The sequence below is a fragment of the Chlamydotis macqueenii genome, chromosome 8 (genome assembly GCF_036417535.1).
Source record: "Chlamydotis macqueenii isolate bChlMac1 chromosome 8, bChlMac1.mat, whole genome shotgun sequence".
In the NCBI taxonomy this organism is placed as follows: domain Eukaryota; kingdom Metazoa; phylum Chordata; class Aves; order Otidiformes; family Otididae; genus Chlamydotis; species Chlamydotis macqueenii.
Window position 1 is genome coordinate 28941389 of NC_141563.1, and position 25716 is coordinate 28967104.

At 52.4% G+C, this 25716-nt stretch overlaps 1 protein-coding gene across 2 annotated transcripts; it reads right to left on the reverse strand.

The window, feature by feature from the left end:
• Positions 1-13643: 13643 nt before the first annotated feature.
• TAL1 (TAL bHLH transcription factor 1, erythroid differentiation factor) lies at positions 13644-25219 on the reverse strand. Of its 2 annotated transcripts, XM_086753027.1 has the most exons (5): positions 24940-25211; positions 23547-23696; positions 21959-22399; positions 21061-21152; positions 13644-16730 (listed from the first exon to the last, which is right to left on the reverse strand). In XM_086753027.1, coding segments are annotated over exons 2-5 (954 nt in total). In that variant the 5' UTR covers positions 23549-23696; positions 24940-25211; the 3' UTR covers positions 13644-16311. The 2 variants fall into 2 exon arrangements, with proteins under 2 accessions (XP_086609153.1, XP_086609152.1); XM_086753026.1 differs by lacking the exon at positions 23547-23696 and having other exon boundaries at positions 24940-25219.
• Positions 25220-25716: the final 497 nt, after the last annotated feature.

Below are 25716 nucleotides of genomic sequence, written 5' to 3' on the forward strand. Positions count from 1 at the left end.
AGAGCAAACACAACGTTCATTTTTTTTGAGCCTCCAGGGCCATTTCCAAAATTTCTTTGACACCAGAAGAGGTAGAAACACCTGAAGACAACGTGCAGCAAATAGCAAGGCTGGTGCTTCGTATCAGCCGTGCAGATGCTGCGGGATGCTGGGGGAAGTTTGTAGGTCCCCAGGTAAGCGGCTTCCCAGCCCCCGCTGGGTTTGGATGGCTGGCAAACAAACCCTGCAGGAAGAATAAAAGCTATTTGGCTTCATGGCTGTGCAACTTCAGTTAAACCTGAAGGGCAATTTTAAAATTATGAGCCAGCAGTTTCGTTGCCGCTCTTCTCATGGTGTCATGACATCTCTGCAAGCCCAGCCCCGCGGGGCGGCTGAGCATCCCCCTCAGCAGCGTCTGCGCTCCCGGCCTCTGGGTCTGGTGGTCCCCCCGCCCCACACAGGGATCCTACCTGGGTGCCAGGTCCCCACGTAGGCACCCACATTCGGGAACATGCAGCACCCTCAGGAATGCATACCCTCCAGTGCGGGATTGCCGTCCTTCCTCCCTCCTCTTTCCCCAGTATCTACAATAATGTCATTTGTCCCCAAAACAAGCTGGAGCTGGCTTGAGCCAAACAAGACTGAGGGCCGGTTCCTGGCTCTCTGCCAAATGCCTTTCCGTGGCCAAATCCCTACCTGTAACGTGGGATAATCCCATTCCCAACCCTACTAATTTTTGCATACAAGCTCCTCGGGGCAGGGACTCTCCTGCTGCACCCAGCAAGGAAGTGGCATGACAGGGACCTGCCCATAATAAGGCCCTATAAAAGCAATCTAATCCTGTTACAGAGAAAAAAAGAATGTCTTGTGAAGAAATAAAAATAAGCATGAACTTTGGGTTCCCCATGGCTTGTTTCCAAGTTATCTATCAGGGAACACATGCAGAGCTTGCGGTCTTTGCTGCCTGCTCGTTGCTTGTCTCTTAGCAAAATCCCAGAAAAAAAAATAACAAAAGACCAACAAAACCTGGCTGTTTAGAGCAGAAGGCTTTATCAGCAGATCTGAAGCCCGTCCTTCTGCTGCCCTTGGAAAATTCAAGGTCTGAGACATCTCAGTGCTATCGCTCCCCACACCCCAGCCGCGCCTGGGGCTGCGGCGGGTTGCTCTGGAGTTCCTTCAGGTCCTCCTCCACGTGCTCTCCAGGTTGTCTCCTCACCCCAGGGCTCTGCCCAGCCCAGCTCTGGGACCTTGGGCTGATCTTCCAATGATAGGTATGTCTCAGAGATCCACCTGTATCCTTACAGTGAGTTGTGGGGATGGACATGACAGACCAGACTCTGAGATGAAGGCAGGCTTCCACCCAGGGGTCTTGCTGGCGGCTCCCTCCTGAGAAGCAAATTACACTTTACTATTGCACATTCTAAGAAATGTAAGGAAATTTAATCATTCTGGGCTTGCTCACAAGACCAGGGAATTGCTCATTTGCTTATCTGAAAGCTCCAAGGCATCTCCTTCAGCCCAGATATTAGGAAGGTATGTGCGTTGTGGTGAAAGCGCCCACGGCACCTGCTTGGTTGCACATTGCTGGGTCAGGCCTGGGGGAATGAGAAATAGCAAGTCACTGCAGCCTTATTGCAAGGGCAAAGTCAGAAATTTCAGCAAATAAGTAGCCGTCCGACTTGTCCTTTTGTTGTTCTGGCTGTGGCTTGGGACCTGAAAAGATGAGAAGCTATGTGTTCCTGCTGCAGTGCGCTGGAAATCTTTCTGCCTCTCACATCGATGCCTTCAGCATCACCCAATTGTGGTGAGGCAAAGCCCTACAGCTCCAGTTTACAACTGAGGGAAACTGAGGCACGGAACAGGCAAGTCACCATCACAGCAGTGAGTCAAACCCACTGGAGCCAGACCCAGCTCCATTCTCTCCCAGGGACTTGTGTGAGCAGGGACTTGTGTGAGCAGTTGCCCCTATAACAAGTCACACCAAGAAGGTCTTGGGATTTCAGGATTTACGCTGATATCCTCCAAAAAAATGGCATTTTTGCCCCTCCCCAAGAAATACGTCTTTTTTTAGCAAAAATTAACTTTTGTTCAAAGCACATTCCCGAGCCTAAAATGTGTTCCTGGGTGATACGGCTCAGAGCACAGATGCCAGTTCCTCTTAAAAAAACGTTGTGGGTCTCTGTGTTTTTATGGAGGTTATTTGTCTTTCTCCTTCATTTCCTTCCTTCCTTCCTTCCTCCATCCCTCCTTCCACCCTTCATCCTCTCCATCTCCTCCCCCTCTCTCAGACAGAGCCACAAAAATAAAGAAAATAGATAAGTGCAAGCCTGAACAGCCCGTAAAGAAAAGATTGTATTTTTCCTTAAAAAAAAAAAATAATTTGTTGCATATCAATAGCTGCTCTAAAAACAGAAGAAAAAACACAAACCCAATTTTTAATTGCTTGTTTCTTTTAACATTTTCCATCAAAATCAAATATTTCTCACTTGCCCCAGAATTCTCTGATTTCCCATCAGCATTCAAATCCAGCTTGGGATGGATGCTGCCAGGGGAGAGCCAGGAGCTACAGCTGCTGTAAAAAGGACATTTTCTTGACCCAGCATACCAGTGTGGATAAATGGCAGCAGAAAAAGGCTTTTCTTCAATCACAACTCTGTGTCTTCACTTCCCTTCTTTAAAAAATGCCTTTAAACAGCACTATATTTTCTTATTAACGTGCTGATGAAAACCCCGATGTCAATGGCGTGACAATGGGAAACGGCCCCACACCGGCTCCATCCTCCCCTCGCCAGCCTAGGATTCAGTTGGGCAGTTTGCTCCCCTCCTGCACACACACACAGGGCCAAGGGAAAAAAAAAACCCACCTCTCGGCATTTTATTGGACATTTTATTAGACCATTCGTGAGGCCCCCAGGACTGATGCTAATTGCAAGCCTTGAACAAGCAGCAGGGAGAGGAGGGTGGCATGGTGGTGGCTGTGATCCCTCCTGGACCCTTGTTTGGGGAGGATGTGGATTTTCCCCTTCTCCTCCCAGGCAGCCTGGATGCTCCTGGCAGGACACGCGCTGGGAGCTGGTACCCAGCAGCCGTCTGAGATGGGCTCCAGACGTAGCACCAGCATCGGGCACCGAATAGGGCCCTGCTTCTCCCTTCACTTTCCCTCGAGATCTGCTTGGTAGCATCACCATGGCCCATGTGTATTTCACAGGACCCTCTGGATGATGTTTTTACACCGGCTGTTTTTTTGGCACAGGTCTCTGGGCAGCGTTCTCACTGACCGCCATCAGTGCTGGGGCCCGACGGGCGATGCTGCTGATGCCACGTCCCTCTAAGGGCAGCAGTGGGCTCTCTCCTCTCTCTAGCTGCCTGCTTGCACACAGCTGTCAGGATTTGTCCTCTCTGAGCTCCCTGCTTCTCTGCCCGTGGGGTCGATAGCTGCCAGGGATCTGACATCAGCCTCAGGTCCCACAGCTTTGAGAAATTAGAGAAAACACTCACTCGATCTTTCCCACCTTGCCCTGGGCTGGGAGGAGTCAAATCAAAAATCCCTGAAACAAGAGCTGCCTCCAGTCTATCTTATTGCTGGGGGATGAGCCTGCATCCATGGTTCCTCCTCAGCTTTCCCATCTGCTCAGAGGGCATTTTGCATCCCTAATCACCTCCGAGCGCAGGGAGAAGCGCCGCTGCATGGCTGGAGTGACAGATAGCTGCGATCCCAATATGTGATGCTTAGAAAGGGAGAAGGGAGCTGACTTCGCTCTGGATATTCCCTCCTGCCCGGCGATATCGAATGGAATGAATAATTTACTATCCGATCATCTCTAATCTTCATCCCATAAAATCAGCAGTAAGCTGGGAGGGTTTTTGAAGCCTCCAGCTGCATTTGCTGATAAGACATGAGGCAGGAAAGATTGGAAACCCATAAAAATGATAATCTTAGGCTTCAGTGTAACTTGGTGGAAGGGTTTTCTCCTGTCCTTTCATTAAGGATGGATTTCATGATCTTCCTTAAATAACAACAAGCCTTCTCATGAGGAATCTCCCATCTGAAAACTGATTGCATCGTCATTAGGAAATCGGAGACCAAGCAGCCAGAAAAAAATTGCTGGAGCACAGGTTAGCACAAGGGCCAAGTTCCTGCAGAGTAAATGGCCTCTGCCTTTAGGGACTGGGAGGAAAGGGGGCAATCTGAAGCAATTTCCAAATGCAGAGCGAAGCTTTAGGCATTGGGGCTCTGCCTGGGAGAGCTGGGCACTGGCACCATGTCCAGCTGCTGTCCACAAATCTGAACATGAGCCCAGCTGTGGAGCAAAGCCTGATCATCCTCATCCTGGACCTCCTTGGTGCAAAGAGAAACATTACATCTCATTTGAGCCTGGCTTGATATAGCATCCTCCTCTCTATCCCCAAATTCGGTGAGATTAGCTGTTGCCTGGGAGAAGAAAGGAAAGGAAAAAACCCAACTCATCAACCATTTCCATGTGAAGCTCGACCAAGATGGCCAAGAGGAAGAGAAGGAAAGAACTGGCTGGCTTGGTGGGGGTGGCTAGTTTCAGGAAATAATTGTCCCAGATGCCAGAATAGGAGAAAATTAAAAGTGTAAACTATAATCAGATGTTAAGTTGCTTTTCTTTTGCTAATTGAAATAATGTTTTCTCTGCTACCCACCACTCTACCCCTTTCAGATGCTAATCCCTATCAAACACGGACTTACAATTACAAATTCATCGGCATCTTTCCCAGGAGCAGAAATTGCTTTGCCCTGTAACCTCTAAGATGAGGTCTTAATAGGAATTCAGGAGCAGTCACTGGCAAAGCTTCATTAGCCAGAGAGAATAGACAAGGGCAAGTTGCAGTGCTCCCTAACCACTCTAGGGAAAAATTAATTTAAATTACTTTGTAAAGTAACAAGGCCAGATAATGTGTTTCTTTCTCAGATTATTGTTTTCCGACACCCTAATGCGCTCGTAGATTAGGTTGCTTTGCCTGTCTTGATGGTGGTCCATGCTAAGTTGTGGTTTGTGGAGAGCAGCAGCCTTTGGAAGGAGAAACACTGACCCCTTGGGCCAGAGCTGGATGGAGGTGAGGTGAGGATCTGGCTGGTGTTTACCAGCCTGAGTTGCTTGGAAGCTGTTGGGGAGGCAGGTAGCAGCCACCTGCAGTACCACTTCAACACAGCTGAGAAGAGAAACTTGGCTATTGAAGGTGACACTTCAGCATTTCCCTAGTTGAAAACTGGTCCAAGGCAGTGGAAGGAGTCCTGCTGATTTGGATGGCTCTGGATTTGATACCTGGAGCCTGGATTCTGAGCAGTGCTGAGCCTCCTGCTCCTAAAGGCTGGACCAGCATGGAAAACCTCATCCAGAAGCCACCATCCCTCAGCAGAGGTACCAGTGTGGGGCTGATTGCCAACCTGATAAAACCTAAAACGCACTAAAATACGCAAAAACCCAAGCCTGCACCCTGAGGATGAGGGGGGCCCTGATTGTACACCCCTCCTCCAGCCCTTGCCAAGCCTCGCCAAAAGGAACTATCACCCTCTTTCCCTGGCACCAGGCTGGATGCTCTTCATGCTAGGCTTGCCATTTGTTGTGGTTTTACGGAGCTCTGCAGTGAGCCAAGCAAGGGGCTGCGGGAAGATGCAGCGATAAGGGCTTGGCAGAGGGGCTGCCACTCTTCCCAGTGCCCTGGGCTCGCAGCCGGACTTCAGTGGGCGCTGCCAGCACCCGGTGTTATTGACCTGTGAGCTGTCAGGCAGAATGGGCCTGTCTGGCTACATCCCCGGGGGACGCGGGCATCATTCAATGAAGAGACAAAGAGTTCAAAGGGCCTTTCGGCAACAAACCGCGCTGATCATCTCAGCTGATTAAATAGGTTCCCAACCGATCCAGGAGTCCTAGGAGACCAGACTGAAGCTGGGAAGATTTATGGGGAGCTACCTAAATTGGAGGGGGAATATATTGATTTTATTCCTGGCTTCTGAAGGGGATTGTTGGGTTTTTTTCAGAGCAAAGATAGGGCTGGAGAGAGATGCATCAAGACAGAGGGGTAGATAGGTAAGCAGAGGGATGGGTGGACAGACTCCCAACCCATCTAATAATTTTCTTGTCCCCGCTTACTTGCGGGAAGATTAAAACCCCATGGCACCCAGATGTGCCTTCTGTCATCCTCCCATCCAAAACTGCAACACTTCAAAATGTGATTATAACCCACAAGGACGAGGTTTTACCTCACCTCAGCTCCTGCAGTCACTTGAATTTCTTTCATCCCCATCAGCAACCCGTTGCCCTCCAAGCCCTGACAAATTCTGGACCACCTTTGCTGGTGACGAGCCCTGTGTTTTGTTAGCTCCAAACACAGTTCAGTGCACCCTTGAATCTTTGCTGTCTCACATCAGGTGGGATCCGGCCTCCTGGAAAGCAGAGGAGCATCAGAGAAGACCATGTCCCATGAGAAGGACACCCCTCTGGGTCCCCAGTGGGTAGAGAAGAGTCTGGTTTTAGTCGGACCCCCCTGCTCAGCAGCATCTGAGGAAGATTCTTTCCTTCCTTCAGACCCCACAGCCTTCCCAGGGCAAAGGGTGAGCCCTGGGCAGAGTGAGGAGCATCCCAACACAGATCAGCCTGAACATCCCTGAACCATGGTGTCCAACCTGCCAGAGCCCTGCCAGCAGGCACCAGCCCTGTTTATTTCCACTGTCATCAGCAAAAGCAGCACATCTTCACGTGGCATCTCCCTCCTCTTCCTTCTCAGCACCGGAGTTTTGCCTGGCATCTGACGGGGAAAAAAAAAATAGTGAGGCCATGGGCGGTGAGCGAAACGCATCTAAAAACCTCCACTTCTTTTCAAGGAGCTCCATTTGTTGCTTTACAAGTGTACTCCAACCCCAGCAAGTGCCAAACAAAAGCTCCCCTCTCCTCCTCCGTGCCTGTTAAACAGCCTTATTATTTCAGTGAGCTGCATCTGCCGGCGGCAGCCGCGATTACCATAACACAGGGGCAGGATTTGGCCGGACTGCTTCACCCGTTCTGCAACAGGCGAGAGTATTGGACTGGTTGAAAAATAAAATGAAAAATAAAGGAGGGAGAGAGAAAAAAAAAATTGACTGTATGAAGTCACTTTTCTGGCTGCCACCCAAGCAAACAGATGCAGGTAGTGAAGGAGACGGGAAAAGTCACGTCATCTTCTGCTCTGAGCTGCTGTTTGGTGGCTTCTGGTGCCGGGGAAAGGAGCGAGAGGAACAAGGAGAGGTCAGAGAGATTTCGTGTGAGTCCAAGGGGTGAAAGAGGCGTTTCTCAGGGTACACCAATTTGGGGGAAGCTTTTTGGGAGCTTTAACCCATTCCTGAAGCCTCGGAGGCCAGTGGCCCCGGTGGGATGCTACTGCAGCAGAGCTGAGAGCCGTGAGATGGGGACAGGCAGCTGGGGCTCCTGTGGGAGGGACGGGATTGATAGGAAAGGGCTGAAGAATACTGAGCCATGCTGCGCAGCTGAGAACAGGCTGCCCTTGAACCCGGCATGAATAGGTTTTGAGGAGAAAAGGTGAAAACCCCTGAGAGATGCCTTTGCCTGGGATTGAGGAGGAGAGGCTGTTTCCAGGACTGAGTGGGCTGTTAATGAAAATTCAATAAATAGCAGGGCATGGGCGCAGGCACTGACACTCCCACCAGAAAGTGTGAGCCTTCACAGCGTTGCCTCATCTCTGTCGAAATCACGGGGGACTCGACAGCCTGCACTGTCCTGGCAGTGCCAATGAGGAGCTGGGGACCGCAGGCACAGAGCCCATTGCCCCCGCATTCCCGGGAGCCGGGACCTGCGGGGCAGCACCGAGACATCCAGGGCCCGGCTGAGCTGAGGGGGACACCAGCTGTCCCAAACTTTCTTTATGCCTTCCCACCCCAAAATTCTAAACTTTGTGGGAAAATAGGTGTACTGTTCAAATACAGCAGTTTTACCATAACGATTGTCGGTCCATGGTAACCCCATGAAGACCTGGAGATCCCCATCAGTGTGGGTGGAAGAGGAGGAAAAGAAGAGAAAGGGAGAATGGGGAAGGGAAAAGGGAAGGGAAGAGGGAAGGGGAAAGGGAAAAAGGAAAAGGAAAAAGGGAAAAAGGGAAAAAGGGAAAAAGGGAAAAAGGGAAAAAGGGAAAAAGGGAAAAAGGGAAAAGAAATAGGGAAAAAGAAAAGAAAGAGGAAAAAGAACGGACAGGGAAAGGACAGCCTTTAACCCGCTGTTTCTGGAGAACACCAAGGAAGCACCAAACCCTCTCACCCACCCAATTTCCTCACCCCCGCCCCCCCACCCTCCCCGGCCGGGCGCTGCGCTCCCGCGGGGCCGCACGGGGCGGGGCGGCGTTGTGGCGCCCTCTGGCGGCGGCGGGCGGTGCGGCGGCGCAGCGGGCCCTTCAGCGGCGGGGGGGGGCGGCAGGGCCCGCGGTGGCGGCGGTGGCGGGTGGGGGCCAGCGGCCCCGCCGGCTCCGGCTCCGGCTGCTCCAGCGCTGGCAGGAAGCGCTGGGGCTGCGGTCGGCTTTGATCCGCCCGTTATCTGCGATGAGGGGTTCCCCGAGACCCGTTCAAAGGCCTCGGAGGAGGCTGCTTGGGGAGCGCCAGCGGCTGCGTGTCCTCGATGGCGAGGCCAGGACGGGGACCCTCTCCCCCGCCGTGTGACCCGTGAGGGACAGGCTGGCCAGGACCCCCCGTCGGGCCACGACATCGACCGTGAGCTCCCACTGGAGAGCGGGCCCAAGCACGCAGGGTGGCGGCGATGGCATCGCCGTCGTTGGGGTAGCATCACCGTTGAAGGGGACAAAACATGCTTCTGCCCATAAGCCCTTCCTGCTGCCCGTCCAGAGGGTTGTTGGTGTGCATGGCTGCAGGACCTTGTGTCCCCCCCCATGCCTGCACACGGCAAGATAGAGAGGGGCAGCTCAGAGCAGAGCCGGAGCCAGCTGGAGGGTGGCCCCCCAGGACGGGGCGGGCAGCCATCCCACCCAGCGCCTGCTGAGATAGGAGCAACGGCTGTCAGCTCTGGCACGTTGAGCTCAGCCGTTCCTGACACCCCTCAAAAAACACCCTGGGAAAAGCATCCGGGACGGTTTGGTGTTGCCTGACCTAGACAAAGGGAAAAAGCAGCTCGGAGTTTTTGCTAGGACGAGGCAGGGAGCAGCCTGGGAGTGATTTCTGCTGATGCAACCAAAAGCAAAACCACCCAGGTGTTTTATATGGTGGGGACAGCCAGCGGGGCAGAGACACACGTGTGTGAGAATGTCACAGGCTTGAACACAGATGGTTTGAACACGCATGCAGGATTGCATGTTCACATCCATCCAAACATATATTTAGGACTATGTTCTTAGAGGTGCATCCCACAGGAGCGGGATGCACAAAAAGGCCATCCTTCCGGCCAGCATCCCAGTCCCATTTCACTGCCGTTCCCAGGAACGGGGCAGACCGGGTGCTCAGAGGAGCAATACTGCGTTGCTGGATGGTTGCAAGAGCCACGACTGGGAGCATGTTGATGTGTTCTTTCGGCTCCAGCAGTGCACAAGGGGATGTATCGCTGATGGGGTGGAAGTGAAGCGCTCTGGAGATGAGACGGCTGCTGTACAGTGTTCCCTTGCTCACGTGCCCTCCCAGGCAGCCTTGGATGGGTGGCGAGTGAGGCCATGGCTGGACCCTTTGGCCATGCAGGAGGACCTTGCCTCTAGTTTTGATGGGCTGTGGGCTAGCCCTGGGGCAGCAGGGTGCTACCCCTGCCCTTGGTGGTGACGACGGTGGAAACAAGACCCTCCCTGGGGCTTGGCCATCTCCCCAGCTGTACCTCTGGTGTTGGAGGGTCTGATGTTCCCTGCTTCAGGTGAACAGGGCATGTGGGCAGCCACACTCTCCTAGCCACTCTCCAGGCTGTGACACTTGGCAGCACATGGCATTTTGGAGCTGTTCACCGTTTGCCCGGCTCAGGGTCCCACATCAGGGAGGACCATGGCTCGACAGCCCCTCGTACAAAGAACTGCTCGCTACCTCTGCCTGCTCTCAACCTGCTCGTTGTGTGTGATGCCACCCAGGATGCTCTGCCACCGTTTTCCCAAATGCCTTTGGGAAAGCTCCCAAACCTCTCCCAGTCCTGTCAGCAAGTCACCTCCTCCCCTTGTTTCCAGCATCCCATAAGCCACGCGATGCCAGCAGAAAGCTGCCTTTCGTTTCGCACTGCGCACGCATCGAGGAGCACAGTACCACCGTGGCTTTGCTGGCCTCTTCCCCAAAAGTCCTTGGCTGCAGCACCCATCCCCGGGTTAAGCTGGTGCTGTGTGGGATTTACCAGAGGGATAGGAAGGGAGCGGAGCCCCCCACCCCACCATGTGCCACTGGTCGAGCTCGGCCCGGCACATCAAAGTGCCGGGGCGGTTTTAACCGCGCTCCAGACGCTCCCTCCCATTTCCTGCTGGATTCCCGTCTCGCTCCCTGCGCCCGCATCAGCAAAACAGAGTGTAAAAATAGAGGCCGGGCTTCACCAAAACACAATAGTAAATTGTTCCCCGGAAAGGTCACTGGGGCGGCTGAGAATAGCTCGGAGAGCAGGGGAAAAGGAATGTCTACTGAGGGGGGACAAGTTTGAAAGTGCCTGCTGGACCCCCCAAGGGAGGTTTCCCGCGTGGGTACCCTCTCCTGAATCCCTGGGGTCTCGGAGCATCTCCATCTTCTCCCATCCACCCCAGCACCCCCAAGGCACGGTGTTCTCCCAGCTCCGCCATCACCAATTTTTGGGTGGAAACTGAAAAAAAAAAAAAAAACAAGGAGCAAGAAACAAGGTGAAAGGAGAGGCAGAAGAATAGGAGAAGAAGAAAAGGGCTGGGAGGAGAAAGGAGATCCTGTTCGCTGCTCATCTCCTTGCCACGTGTGACAGTGCAGTGTCCCCTGGGCACCACTGGCCGGCTGCAGCCTTTGTGCGGCGGTGGGAACATCGGGAACGAGCCCTGGGACGAGGAGCATATTGAGTGGTCCCAGAGAGCTGTAAATCACTCCCTCCTGTTGTCGCTGGCCTGCAATAGCGAAGCGGCGAAGCTTTCTCATCGTCTGCCGAGGTGGGAATGCTTGGGTCCCGTCATTTCTGTGAGCGTGTTTAATTCAGTGATGTGGGAATGCCCGTAACGAGCAGGTCCCTGCTCTTGGGTTCGGTGGTGTTCCCAGGCAGGGGTGCCAGTGCAGGCTGCCCTCCACATGGCTTTGCCAGAAAAGCCATAATTAAAACTAGATAGTGAGGCCTGAAAATGAAAGCTGCCCCAATTTGGGGTGACTTTCGTGTTTTGCATTTCTTGTTTCATTGTCTTGGACATAAATATGCCTCCCACCTCTTTTTTTTTTTTTTAATTCAATTTTATCTCAGTGCCACTTCCCCTCCGCTCTTGCTCCCTAGTGTCATCCATGCAATGTTAAGGGGGATTTCCTGCCACCAGGAGCCCAAATGTCACCAGGTTCCTGTGTTAGAAATGTGGGCAAACAAAAAACAAAAAAAAAAAAAACAAAACAAAACAAACAAAAAAAATCCCTCTAAATGCACTTGATTTAAGTTTGTGATGGAATTGCTATTTGCCAGAAAATTTCCTGCAGTAAGAGACAGATCAGAACCCCCATCGCCTGGTGACGCCACCGGTGATGCTGCCAGTGATGCCAAAAGGGGTGAGAAATGAACCCCGGCCCCATCCCAGCCAAGCACCTCACCACCCGCGACACACAGGCTGTGGACCTTCCCCTGTGCAGTGAAACCAGGACCCAAAGGTGCTTTTCCCAATTTTCTCCTCTGTTTTGTATAAATGGAGAAGAAAATGGGTTGTTGGTTGTTTTTTTTTTTTCCCCTGTGTATTTGAATCCCCACGGCAGTGCTCATCACCACTTGCCACAAAACACAACTGTAGGAAAAAAATTACCATTTGATGGGAAATGAATGACATATTCCATCAGAAAGGACTTTTAAAAATATTTTTAAAAAGACACCTGATGCCTGCTACCTACATTTGTATCTTGGTGGCCGAGCAGCAGCGGGGCCTGGATGCTCTGGAGAGGAAGGTGGTGGAAGGAGGATGCTCCTTTCAGCACGGCCAATGTGGGGCCACCAGCTACCCAACTGGGGACGTGTCCCCCGAGCCTGTCCCAGCACAGCAGCTCCCAGGGGCTCCCCACCACCAGGGTCCATCAGGAGGGATGTCCTTTGGTCGTCCCACTGTGAAGCGGGTGGCATTGGCACCCTCCCAGTTCTTTCTGTAGACTGTAGAGCTATGTATTAAATATATACGTGCAGGGACTGGTTTGAAACCTTCACCTTGAGGATGTTCTTCCCTTTGCATGGCAAAGGCCATGTTGCCACAAAGGACCTTCTCATTTAAGAAAGAGAAGAAGCAGAAAGGGGAGGTGGAAGGAGAATTGGGCTGGGATGTGGGAGGAAGAGATAACTGCAGGCGAGTTATCAGCTCTCCCCGGGTTCGCAGCAGGATGGCGGACAGGAGTTAAACCAGCTGTGCAGCCGTGATCGTCGGACCCCAGATAAACACCCAGCAGCCACACACTGCCCCACGCCCGCCCCACGCCTTGTCCCAGCTCCCAGGATGGAAACCAGCCCGGCCCTGATCACGGGGGCTTTGCTCAGCCCAGCTGGGGGGAGCCCCCCATCACCTCAGTCTAGGGCTGTGCATGGATGGGGCTCCTGCACCCCCCAAGCTGGAGTTTGGGAGGGGTCTCCCTCTTTGACCCAGTGGAAAATGTCACACAGAAACTTTAAAAGCAAGCATTGGCTGCAGAGCTGGGGGGGACAGGGGTTTTTAGCAGCTGAGCTTTTGAGGGCGATGCTTTAGAAGAGCAAGAGGGGTGGTCTAAAACACCCTGTTTAATTAGATAATGGCTCTGAAAATCATAGAAATTAAAGACAAGAAAATACCTGTGGTGCTGCTGTTCTTGTTCACCTGCTCCATGCTATGGATATGGTGCTGGCCACCATCAGCAGCACGGTGCTGTAGTCATATATATATAAAAAATATATAAAATATAGATACACACACACGTTCAATGGACCACTTAGGCTGTAAACAGTCCCTAGCTAATGTTACCAGCTCAATTGTTTTTTAAAGTATTTGTGCACATGGCTGTAATAACAACTTTTAAAAAAAAAAAAAGAGGAATTACTGTCAATTACTGTCATTGCCTATTAAATCATGGCCAAACGTTGCCAGGGTGTGAAGGGACACAGCATTGCCCCCAGTAGCCCCCTCCCCACACTGTCCCCCTTCCCAAAAGAAGGGAAAAGACTGTCAGAGCCTTTAGGGCACCTGCAAATAACGCACTGGGGGTAACGCAGCGGTGGCTGGTAACGCTTGCCTGCGGCGAGGGGATTGCTTCACTGCCTGTCTTCCTTCCTGCTGGCCCTCCGCGCTCTTCCTCCCACGTGCTTTCTCTGCAAAAGCCTGGCCCAGGCTGGACGGCGTAAGCCATGCAAGAAAAAAAAAACAAAAAACAACAGATCCTTTTGCAAGGTTTTTGCTGCCTGTTTATAATTTTTGATGTCTGGGGATGGGCTATCCCAGCATCCTCACCCCACCGTGCCCAGAAATGAAATACTGAAGTAGTGACGAATCCAAGCGAGGAGATGGGAGAGAAGCAGACAGAAATTGGAGGCTGCTTTGTAAAACTTTATTTAGAAATATTCTCGATATATTCATTATATATATATATTTATATATACACACACATTACAACAAATGTGTTTTCTAAGTAGCACATCCACAGTGGGTTGAGACTCAGGGTACCAGGTCTGGTTACTTCGTTTCTGCAGAAAAAATGCAGAAATCCCAGGGGAGGGTGGCAGAGAAAGGGATGGGACTGAAAAACCCAAAAATCTTAAGGTGGGAATTCACTCACACAGTACGACGTTGCCCCAAAGTGCTGTTTCCAACAGAAACGGGGGGCGATGGTCCACACAGCAAGAGATGAAGCAGGCAGGAGGAGAGGTGGGCAGAGGAAATGTACCATTCAAATCACAATTAAAGTACAGCTGTACAGACCCCAGGAGACCTACACCGTGCTACGAGCTGGAGCATGTGCATGAGGGGGCTTTGGGGGGTGCCACCACGATTGTACCATTTTACCAACTGTAAAGTTACTGAAAAGATAGAAAAAAATAGTAATGAAATTGTGGGGAATATGGAATTTTTGGATGTCGGTGAGTTTTTTTTGCAATAGTTTAATAAAAAGGGTGCAAGACCCCCACCCACCCCACCCTAGGGTTATTTTGAATGCTGAAAACCAAGAACGGCTTTACCTGTGTGATGGCATCCCCCTCCCTTCCCGAAGAGCCCCTATGTGCCAGCACCCTCCCACCTCTCCTACCCTTGGCACCAGGAGCAGCCAAAACTTCCTCAGCATCACTCCATCACCCACTGCCCCTCTCCCCTGGCCAACCCTGCGGCAAACCCCCTTTAGTAAAAAACCCTGTGCATGGGTGATCTGGACTCAGGAAGGAGTTTTCCTCCTTTTCCCCAATTTAGGATGGGGGAGATTGGAGGTTTCGGCAGATCTGGGGTCTATGTGGGAAACCCTTGCTTGGGCTGGGACCTCTTCCCAGGCAATGAATTCCACCTAACCTGCCAGCCCACGCGGCCAGCCTCCCACTTATTATTTACAAAGAGGCATTAAAACCAAGCAGGGATGAGAGCGACAGGGCTCTAAATTGAGCCTGGAGGGGCTCACAGACAGACGCCCAAATCCTCTGTGTTTCCTTGTACCTCAGCACCCTTGGAAAGGAACAAGTGCGGTGGAAGGTGTCCCTGCTCAGAGGACTTTTTTCCTTCCCAAAGGATTTGTGTAGGATTTCTTTTTACTGTAGCACGGTGGAGATTCCTTGCCTTGAAATCTCTGCAGAGGGAGATGATGGGCTTGGGGCAGCCACTCCATCAGGCATCAGGTGGTGGGTGAGAGATGGGCCTGATGCAGCGGTGATGGCGTGGTGCGGTCCCTCAGCTCCCCCCGGCAGCCTCCTGCTCCCCCGTTTGCCCAACGCCCTCCCTGGGGGCAGCAGGGACCAGAGGATCAGCTCAGCCACAGCCATCAGTTTTGCAGTGATCTAAGCACTCGGGAATGGCTAATCCCACCGTGGCTTTTCGTGTTTCCCCCCAAGATCCTGAGGGGCTGTGGTTTCCTATCAGCCTTGGACAGGTGAGGTTGGGTTGAATCCAGCACCTGGAGTCCAGCCTGTGGGCATTGGCACAGCTGAACCACCACCATTTTCACACAATAAAACCAAAAAATTCAAAGCATACCATTAAAACCCCTTTATAACCCTATGTACATGCGCACTGTTGATGCATCATCGACTCCTTTTGCCTTTTTGTTGCTTTTTGAATTTAAAAACCCCCCAGTCCAAGGGGATGCTTCACTAGCAATTTTTTTTTCCCTTACTAATTCTGAAATTTGTCTCCTTTGAGACAAGCTCTGGCCCGACAGAAACTGCTGGGAAAACTCTAGGAGCTCACTCACTGAGCATTACCAGCAGAAAAATCAGAGCCTGGAAGGGCAGCAGAAAACACCTATGTACCTTTTCATTCCGTGGATACTGCATGACAGCGTTAAACAGAAGTAATCCCCCCTCATAAATACAACAACCCCAAACAATCCAAAGTTAGATAGAAGGGAAAGGAAGAAAGGAGAGGGGCAAAAAAAAAAAAAAAAAAAAAAAAAAAAAAAAAAAAGGAGATAAAAGGAAAAAGTCTTAATCCTTTTAATAGCTCTTTTGCTGAGGGTATTTTTTCACCTCTTTAAAAAGATACAGTCAAAAGCTCTCGGAAAACAGGAACACGTGGCCCCAGCTCCTGCTTAGACCGGTTGTGGATGTCACAGGCTGGAGAAACGCGCTGGAGGGTTTCAGCAGTCTCCAGCATGACATGGAGCTGGAAAGCGTTGGTGGCCTCCATGAGCAGTGAAAGAGGAGTTTCATGTCTCAATCAGATGACTACTGGAAAAGTGATGGTCGTCAATTGGTTTGAAAGCTGGAGAGGTGCTGGCTGTGTCTCCTGGTCCTCCGCAGAGTCACCTCATGAGCAGTATGTACAATGAAGATGACTTCAATGCTTTTCTTCTTTGTACGATCACGTACCTAAATGCCAAACATCCATCTGAGTTGGTCTTGTCATTGGCCAACGCACTGGCCGCTCCGTCCCGGGCTGGGGAGAACATGGAACCCAAGACCCTGGGGAAAGGCAGAGTCACAAATCCCATGGGCACAAGTTCCAACATCTGCATGGTCGGGTCTCGCCTCCCCCTTGGTGCTTCGGGAGCGATGCGGAAGGTCATCACCGCTGTGCGTTGCCTTCTACGGGGAGAATGGCATGGTGCAGGCTCCGTGTGTGTTTCGAATCTAGTGTTTCGTGCTCTTCTGTGAAGCTGTCCGGGCTTGCCGCTCCATCTAAAGAACTTCCACAGCTAGAGTTAGGAGACAACATGTCCTGCAGGAGGTCTTCCTGGACTATCCCAGAGTCTTTGTTCACTTTGCCCCTTTGGTTTCCTTCTTCCTCCTGGTCGTTGAGCAGCTTGGCCAGGAAGTTGATGTATTTCATAGCCAGGCGTAAAATCTCGTTCTTGCTCAGTTTTTTGTCAGGCGGGTGGGTGGGGATGAGCTTGCGAAGCTCTGCAAAGGCTCCATTCACGTTCTGCTGTCTCCACCTCTCCCGGCTATTGGTAAAAATGCGACGAACCACTTTCGTATGAGGACCTGCAATTGCAACCGTGCAGAATTAGGAGCGGGGCATAACAGGTCATTTATTAATTTGCTAAAGAGGTCACCATTTCCCAGGTTAACCCCTTTCCTCTAGTGACATCAGCAAGGCAGTGAAACAGGAGTTTCCAGCTAACCCAATGAGCTGAGGTAGCTGTAATTTCTGTTCAATCCAATGGAAGGGGAAAATTGAGTTTTAGATGTCTCCCGAGATGCCTAAATTTACCTGTCCAAGGAGGAAGGCTTAGGCTATGACACATGTGCAGAAGACTGCTATGTTTTTAGGATATCTCAGCAACAAGGTCCTATTAAAAGGTTAGGCTGCAAGCTAGTTTTCTGTTCTATCCCAAAAGCACCTTAAGGACACACCACTGGAACAGGAGGAAATAAGCTTGAATGGAGGCTCTGACAACTCCAAGATCCAAAGATCTTCCCTGATATAGGCAGGGAGCCGACAGAGACCATGGGCTTGCCACCAGCCCTCTGGGTGGTTTGTATGAAACGAGGTGGGAGGTTTCACCCCGTAGCGACGTGACCCACAAAGTGAAAGCAGTGTCCTTCCTGGAAAGGTGGTCACGGGTGGAGGATGAGGCAGTTTCACAACTGACCTGAGGACCGCCTGCTCTCTCTGCACATCATGGCAAAACCTCTCTGTCTGACAGTCATTGGAGAAGGGACGCTAAATTGCTACAGGTGTCCATGTAGCTCAGTCACATATGAACTCCAGTTAAATCCCTGTAGTTTTACAGCTGTATTCCTGATAGGGCACACTACACAGGATGGACGCATGAAACACATCAATTCTCCTTTCAGATCATCGGGGTTACTCCTGTTGGCTCAAGCGAGATATCATCTCCGTGCTAGGAGACACCCAAAAGAGTGTCTACCCAAAAGTACTGTGCACTATAGGAGCAGCAACGCGCTAAATCGGGACTGCAGGTCCTTGGGTCTGTGGAAACCAGTTCAAGTAAAGAGGCTCTACCATAAGATGCTCTTGTTATTACGCCCTTTCCATCCTCAGCTCCAGGAGACACTAACAGTGGAAGGGCACAGGAATTTCACGGAACTTCGGGAGAACGAACCATGGCAGAAACCCCCATAGGATGGGAAGCGTCACATGCAGTGAAAATCATCACAAAGTGTGAAGCAAAGACTTGCAGGTAACACATCGTTGATCCGCACCCCACAGGGCAGGCTGTTGATATTCCCGTTTGCACCATCCCTGTAGCCCCGCTTCCAGACACTTGCCTCATGACTCCCTTGCAGTGAGAGCAAGTCCCTGGCTCTGGTGAGCAGTTTAGGCTCTGCCCGCTGAAACCAGCAGCCCAGGGGACACTTAAACATCATTATTTTTACAGAGTAAAACTCTTGGCTGCTTTGACTGGGGCAGAGCAGCTGAACAGGTGGGATTTTTGAGGCACCCTAGTCAGGCTGCACCTCGACAGATCGCACCTGGCACAGCGTGAGAAGAGGAATCCCACATTCCAACCAATTAAACACCATCATGCTTTCCTCCCTTCAGGGGAAACTGAACCCCTTCGGTCTAGTCCATCACACAAAATACCCCCCCACCGCAGGGTTTGCATGGGCACGCACTCCCAATCAGCCAGATTAAAGCTACCGGGTTCTCCGGCATGTGAGCAGGCGTACAATGCACTTCTCCTCCCAGTGTGCTCAGGAGCAGGGAGTCCCCCAAAATGGCTTCTCCCCAGCTGGGAGAAGCTGGGGGATGTTGAAATGAGAAACTTATCTCCAACCTCTAGGATCCTGGTCTGATGCATTAATAAAGCCGGTTTTCTGCTCCCAAACGGCGTGTAAATGCCCTTTGTATGAACTAAGGTGCAAGAGCTCATGGAAAGGGGAGGTTTCTTGCCCCTGATGTGCACAGCCACGGGGTCATGGGGAAGGTGGGGGAGCCTACGGGGACCTCAACAGCACCAGGCTGCCCAGCACCATCAGTAAGGCAGCAGAGAACACGCTGCAACCTGCTGCAAGAACACAACAGCTTCAACACTTCAATCCTCTTCCCAGACAAAGCAGCCAGCCTTGAACCTAGAAGGAGATGGAGCTTAACACCTTTTTACTCCCGTAAGGGTATGATTAAAAAAAATATTGGATATTGTTTATATTAAAAAAAAAAAAAACGCAAGAGACCTCCAGTCTCCACAAGCTTCTCTATTCACTGAAAGTTGCTGACTAAAAGGCATCTATTTGTAAAATTTTGAAATCAGAAAAAAGACCCTGCTTATTTTCATCCAGGGGCACCCGAAGCAAGCTCCAGTATCTAACACAAATTCCTGCATCAACTGAATCAAACACACCTTTTAGAAAGGGATCAGGTTTTGGCCAAAATGTGTGAAGCAACGGAAAAATTTTAAATGCCCCATAGCTGTGTTATAACAGAAGAGATTCATTTTTCATAAAGAAATTTGCCTCATAATTAATTCAAGCAGTTGGCTGAGAATTTTTGCCTGGATTTTGTTCCAATTGATTGATTGATGCTCTTTAAAATTGTAATTAGATGTCTGAGGAAAACCAGTAAAAAGAGGAGTTTCCAAAGTTACAGAATATCGTTGCACGTACTTTTTTTACATTTTCATCTGCATTTATATGTTTTGTAAGAAGATATTCAGTGCACCAAACTTTACCCAACACAGATAGTTGCAAAAAAAAAAAAAAAAAAAACAAAAAAAACCCCAAAAAAACAAAAAACCACCACTCATTTCCTTACAGAGGAAACCAAACGCCAAGCACCCAGCAAGACCCTCCTGCCCCTCTGCACCTCCCGAGGGCTGAGGACCCGCAGGAGCGATGCCGTGGATGGCGCCCAGGAGGTGACCATCAGAGCGAAGCCCAGCAGGCAGCACCGATGCCTCACTGTGGGATGTGTGTCCCTACAAATCGCTACTGTTTAAACAGCATCGTCTGGTACCTATTTTTTCAAAAAAAAAAAAAAAAAAAAAAAAAAAAAAAGAATCTGAGCCTCATATTGGAAATTCACAGGAGACAGAACCTGCAGGATTGGGCCCAATCTATACACCCGCCTGAAAGCACATATCCAAAAACTTAGTTAAAACCAGGTACCTCTGTAATCCTTCATACCTAATTTAACAGCAAGCCGAAAGCTCTGGTCAGACACCGTGATTTGATGGACTTTCACCGGAGCCGCTAAGCCTCTGAATCGAAACCCAGACAAAAAGACCGGGGGCTGAGACAACCCCTGCCCCATGGGGCTGCGGTCTGAAAGGACCAGGCAGACGGAGGGAGGGAGAGAGCGGGGAGAGAGGGGCTGATGAGCGCAGATAATGCCCCGAGCCGATCATTTTATGCTGTACTGTTTGAGAGTGATGCGGATTATGATTTGATCTGATTTCAGATTAGCCGGCTAGAAGGAAAGGGGCAGCTAGCTAAAAAGAAGGAAAATTAATTGTCTGGTGACTGAAATACAGCGTTCACAATTGCTAAGGAGAAAACACTTTTCAGCGGATCTCGTTTGTACAGGCTTTTAACTCCGCAGATAAACGTGTCGGCCTTCCACGTGCAAACATCCCCTTCCGTGGGCAGCGCTGCTGCCCGCCCGCAGCCCCCCATGTCCCACGCAGGGATCCTGCCCTGCCCTGCCCTCTCCTTGCCTTCCTTTCTCCAAAACGATGCTGCCAGTCCGAGAGGGACCCCCAGCGCCCGGGGTCTCTGGTTCGGCACCAGGCCGTCACACTCCATGTCCGCTCCCAGGCTCTGCTTTGGACACGGGATGTTTCTGCAGCACGGTGGGGATCTGCCCTGAATCAAGGCGCAGAGGAGCTGGCAAGGGGACCAGCCACCGTCCCACCGCAGCCCTGGGGACCCTGGCACAGGTTTAGCCCTTGGCTTCTCGGCAGCTAAGAGGCCGGTGGCATCTTTCTGCCCAAGGCTGTGCTCTGTCTCACAAATGTCCCCTTGGCTTGAGAGGGGCTGCAAACACAGCCCGTCACCGCAACGGCCCTGATCCAGCAAAGACTTAAATTCACCGGTTTCCTTCGAATTTAATCTCTAGGAAGATTAGGTCAGTCCGTCCCAACGAACGACCAGCAGCCGGCTCTGGGAAGATGTAATCTGCTGCTGGTCCTCCGTCGGGACAGATTTGGGCTCTGCTTAGAGGAGGGAGCTACCCTGCCACCACAGGCATCCTGCTTGCTCTTTATAGTTTGGAGTTTTACTCCCAGCACATGACACCGTGCAGCAACTTGCCCCCCTTCAGCAGATGGGGTACATCCCCCCTCAAAAAAAAAAAAAAAAAAAACAAAAAAAAAAACCAAAACAGAGCCAGCGCGGGGCGAAACACTCTCACCGTCAGTGATCTCCATCTCGTAGGGAGAGGGTCTCCTCTTCACCCGGTTGCTGCCGTACATGGAGAAGGAGTCCGGTTCACCGAAAAAACCGCTGGAACCGAAAAGGCAGAGAGAGGCCGTGAGGAGAAACCGGCATCCCCCGGGGATGGGTGGGGGGGGTTGGGGGAGGGTGGAGGCGTGGGGAGGATGAAGGGGGGCGGGTCGGAGCCGGTGGGAAGCTGAGATGCTGCGTGACCTCACAGAGCTCACGGCTCACGAAGCCGAACCCCGGAGTCGTGCGGCGAGGAGACACGCGGCCACGCGCCGAAGGACGCCAGCCCTGCGTGGGCGGTGGGATGCGGGCGGCGTGGGGCGCCGGGGCAAACAAACAAACAACAAAAAAAAACAAAACCCAACACCTCCCCCCAACCCCGAGGCTTTCTGCCCCCCACCCCGCGGGCGCGGACGGAGAGAGGGTGGGTGCGGTGGGGTCCGTCTCCGCACACGCGGGCCGCGCTCTGCCCCTGCCAGAGCGTTTGCTGTCCCTCGTGGGGCTCGTCGGAGGGGAGAGCGAGCGCGGGAGCTGCGGGACCTCAGCCAGCTCTGGGCAGGCACCGCGTTTACCGGCTGACCCCGCTGCTGCACATCTGTACGGGATCACCCTCCCCCCCCCCGGGGCATTGCCACCATCATTTTTTTTTATTATTTTTTTCCCCTACGAATTACAGATTTTCGTTTCGGGTTATTTTTTTCCCCCCTTTTTTCCTTCGCAAAGTTGGATGCAAACTCGCGATGACTAAACCCCAAGCCGACGAAGGGATGCTGATGCCGCCCTCCCACCTCCTCCCCAGTACCCAATTCCCTCGGGAAACCCCTCCAAGGGACCCCCGCCGCAGGTGGGCCGGGGTAGCCACCGACCTGTTGATGGTAGCCAGCGGCTGGCCCAGGTTGTAGAGCATGGCCCTGCCGGGTGGCTGCAACGGGAGGGCTGGGGGGCTCAGCTGCACCATGCGGGGCTCGCAGGCTGCCTCGGCGGCACGGCACGGCTCGGCTCCAGGCGCTCTCTGCATCGCCTCCCCTGCCGTTTCCCGGCTTTTTAAGTCCAGGGAGCCCCCCCGGCGAACCAGCTCGATGACGGGGACGGGGGCGGCGGGCGGGGGGGGAGGCCCGGGGGAGGGCCGGCCCGCCTCCTTGCCCCCCCCGTTGAGGAGCAGCTGGGGGTCGGCCGGCGGCTCCTCCATGCCCCCGCGGCTGCTGGCCGGCTCGCTGGCTGTCTGGGCTGCCGAGTCGTGCTGCCGGGGGGGGCGGGCATCGCGGGGGTCACTGGGGGGCGGTGGGGCGGGAGGCCTGTCCATCGTCCTGCGGAGAGAGGCAGCGGTGAGGGGAGGCCCCGACTATGGGGTTGGGGGACTCATACGGACCTCGTACCTCGGGCATCGCCCCGACGGGGAGGGGGCTTCGGGGCTCACCGGGAAAAAATGGAGCAGGGAGGCACCAATCACCCCAAATTAATTGGCCGGCGGAACGGGCCCCGGCACCGCTGCGAGAAGAGCCGGGGCGGGTGGGGGGGTTGCGGGGCCACGCTGCCCTGACGTCACGGAGCCCCCCGCGGAACGGTGCGGGCGCTCTGACGTCACGCAGCACCCCGGCCCCGCACCGCGCAGGGGGTGGTCGGGCCGAATCCTTCCACCCCCTCAAACCCCGCTCCCGCACCGCAGCCCTGCCGGGGCTGGGTGTTGAATTCTGCTGCCAAATTACGGCCGGGCGGGAGGGGGCTCAGCCCCCTCCCCCCCATTCGGGGGATTTCTCCCCATTTTGCGGGCCCCGGCGGTGTTTGCCACCCTGCGGAGCCCGCCCCTTCAGCAGTGGCCTCAGTCTGACGGGAGAGCACCTCTCCTCTCTCTTCTTATTATTATTATTATTTTAACAACTAAATACACCTGAAGCCACTTTTCGGGGGAGAGGGGGTTAAAGTAGCCCATAACGGAGCAACTCCCCCCGCCCCATTCGCCACCGCAGGAAGGAGGAAGGGGCCCTGCGCTCCGCGGCCGCGCACCAGCATTGTCCCCCTTCGCCCACGGAACGAACGCTGTCGCGACAGGGCAGGCAGCGATATCGCGATTATTAGTTTCTCCCACACACTCCCTCGTTCGTTTTGGTTTTTCTTTGGTGGGTTTTTTTTTTGTTTGGTTTTTTTTTTTTCTCCTCCTATAAATAAGGGGCTTTGCAGAGCAGAGAGCTGCCGCACAGCAGGTCTCCTCCCCACCCTTATCCCTCCTTTGCCTTGGGTATTTTTTTTCCCTCGTTTCTGCTGGGCTGAATTGCTAGAGAAACCCCATTTCTTTGGCCATATCTCACCATCTCTCTTGAAAAAAAATAAAAAGAATAAAACCACCCAACGTAAAGCACACGCTTTCTGCCTTCCCTCCAGCCCCCTCCCCGCCAGCCCTCGAGAAAGAAAAATCTAATTGCCTATTCCGATATTGTATAGGAAGAGATTACTCACATGTGTCATATTTAAGTAGGGACACCGCAAGTCTCTCCTGTTTCAACAAAAGCGCTCTCGGTGTCAGGCTGAATTTACTCCTCCCACCTCAAGGTACTTACGACTTTACAGGGAGGAAGGACACCCGCATCGGGATAAAACGGCTAAATCCTGGGAGGAAGAGAAGGGGCGGGGGGGAAGAGGGAAAATGAGAAGGGGGTGGATCTCGTGGGCCCGGGTTGCCAGAGATGAGGGGAGAGAGGGGTGAAGGAGGAGACAGCACCCTGGGGTGGCCCCCGTTATAGGGGACCCCCGGGACCACCCCCCAACCCCATCTCCGCCGCCTCGCACACGGGGCCACAAGACGAGGCGGAAAAGATAAAAAGATTAAAAAGAAAAAAAAAAGGAGTGATTTTTTTTTTAATCCATATTTGGGGCGAATTGGGCGGTTTTTTGGACAGATTGCAAGTCCGGTCTCCCCAGGAGGAAATCCCAGACGGGGCCGGAGACGGAGTTGTTTTTCTCCCGATGGGCTGGCAAAGAGCGGAGACGTTTCTCCTACGCCCGACTGGAAATTTTCGTTCCTAAAGGGGCAAATTTCGTTCCTAGAGGGGCCGGTTGCCGGCAGCGCTGCCGCCCGAGGAGCCGCGGCGGCCGGGCCAGGCTGAGTCCGCTCCCCATCAACAGGAAGGCGAGGACGCTTCCCCCCCCGCCGCCAACAAAATAATGAAAAATAAGGTTTTCCCCTTCGTAAAAAACGAAATCATCCCGATGGCGTCGCCTCTGGCTTTCGTTAAAAACGAAATACACAAAACCGCAAAAATACCCGCAGTGTTTTACCTTAATTTGGGGGTGATTTGTTTAGAAAAAAAAAAAATGGAGGGGGGGTGTGCATTAATTCTCTGCCCGTTAATTTCTGCTCCGCAAAATCCTTTTGTTTTCCAGCAGCGGATCGGCAGGAAATTTCCAGCCCAGAAACGCATTTCTCCCGCAGACCTTTCTGTAGGGAAATTGCTCCAAAGCGCAAAGGCAGCTGTATATGGGGGGAGGCCCCCCCGGGAACAGGCCCCGGTACCCCCCCCGCCCCGACCCCGGGAAAGGCTGGGGGAGCCGGATCGTGATGGAGCTTCGCCCCCCCGGCTCCTCCCTGGCACAACCCGGGGGTCCTGGGGGGGACGCGCACCCCACATTTTCAAAAGGGAAAGGGTCTTCTTCCCGCATCAAAGAAGGGGGAAAAAAGATTAAAAACGAACCGCGGAAAAGACTTGGTGGGTTTTTTTTTCCCCGCTTTCGCTTCTCAGACAGGGCAGAAGCCCCCCAAGCACCCCTCGCTGCCCCCCAAAACCCCCTAAGCCCCCAGGCCACCCTACCCACCGCCCCGACCCGCTGCAGGGCCCGGTTCCCCTCTACTCACCATTTGCTTTTCATTGGGAAAAGTGAGTGAAGCCATTTTGTGGCCTACGCATGGCGGCTATATTTGTAGTAAGTGTTGGGTGGCTTCAGCTGGGGAGGCTCTAATTCCACATCACGTCCAGTTTCCTATTTAGTATGGAGAGCGGAACACTACTGCAATGTGGCCGAGAGAGATAAAACCCCAGCAGTGGCCCGCCTGCCCTGATAAGCTTCTAAACCCATTATTTATGAAATGATTCATTATTATTTGGCAATTTTATCGAAGGAAAGCGGAAAATTATTGCAGGGATATGCATAGGAATAACTCCGGAATGCATGCCTTCTAGCTTTTTATGTGTGTGTGCTTAGATGCTCTTAAAAAGACACTGCAAAAAAAAAAAAAAAAAAAAAAAAAGAGTAATAAAAAATTGCACTGTGGCTGCCCGCATCTGAATAGTAATTCTTTATTTTAGTCCTCTTGGAGGTTTGGGGCTTTTTTTGTTGTTGTTGTTGTTTTTTCCTTTTTAATTTTTTTATTAAATATGGAACACCTACTCTGTTCTTAATTAAATTTAATGAGCCAAAATAGATCGTTGGAGATGCTGTGGGAGAGGGAAGGGGTGTGGGCTGCTTTGGGACAAGAGGAGGTAAATAAAGCCCATCGAGAGGAGATATTTTGGAGAGAAGTGGGCCTTTCCCCCTCCCTCTGACATTGTGTGTTTTCGCTGAAGGGCTGAATTGGGGCGAGCTCCCCGTCTCATCTCCCGTACTGGGCCGCGCATCCCTGCTGGGCCGGGGG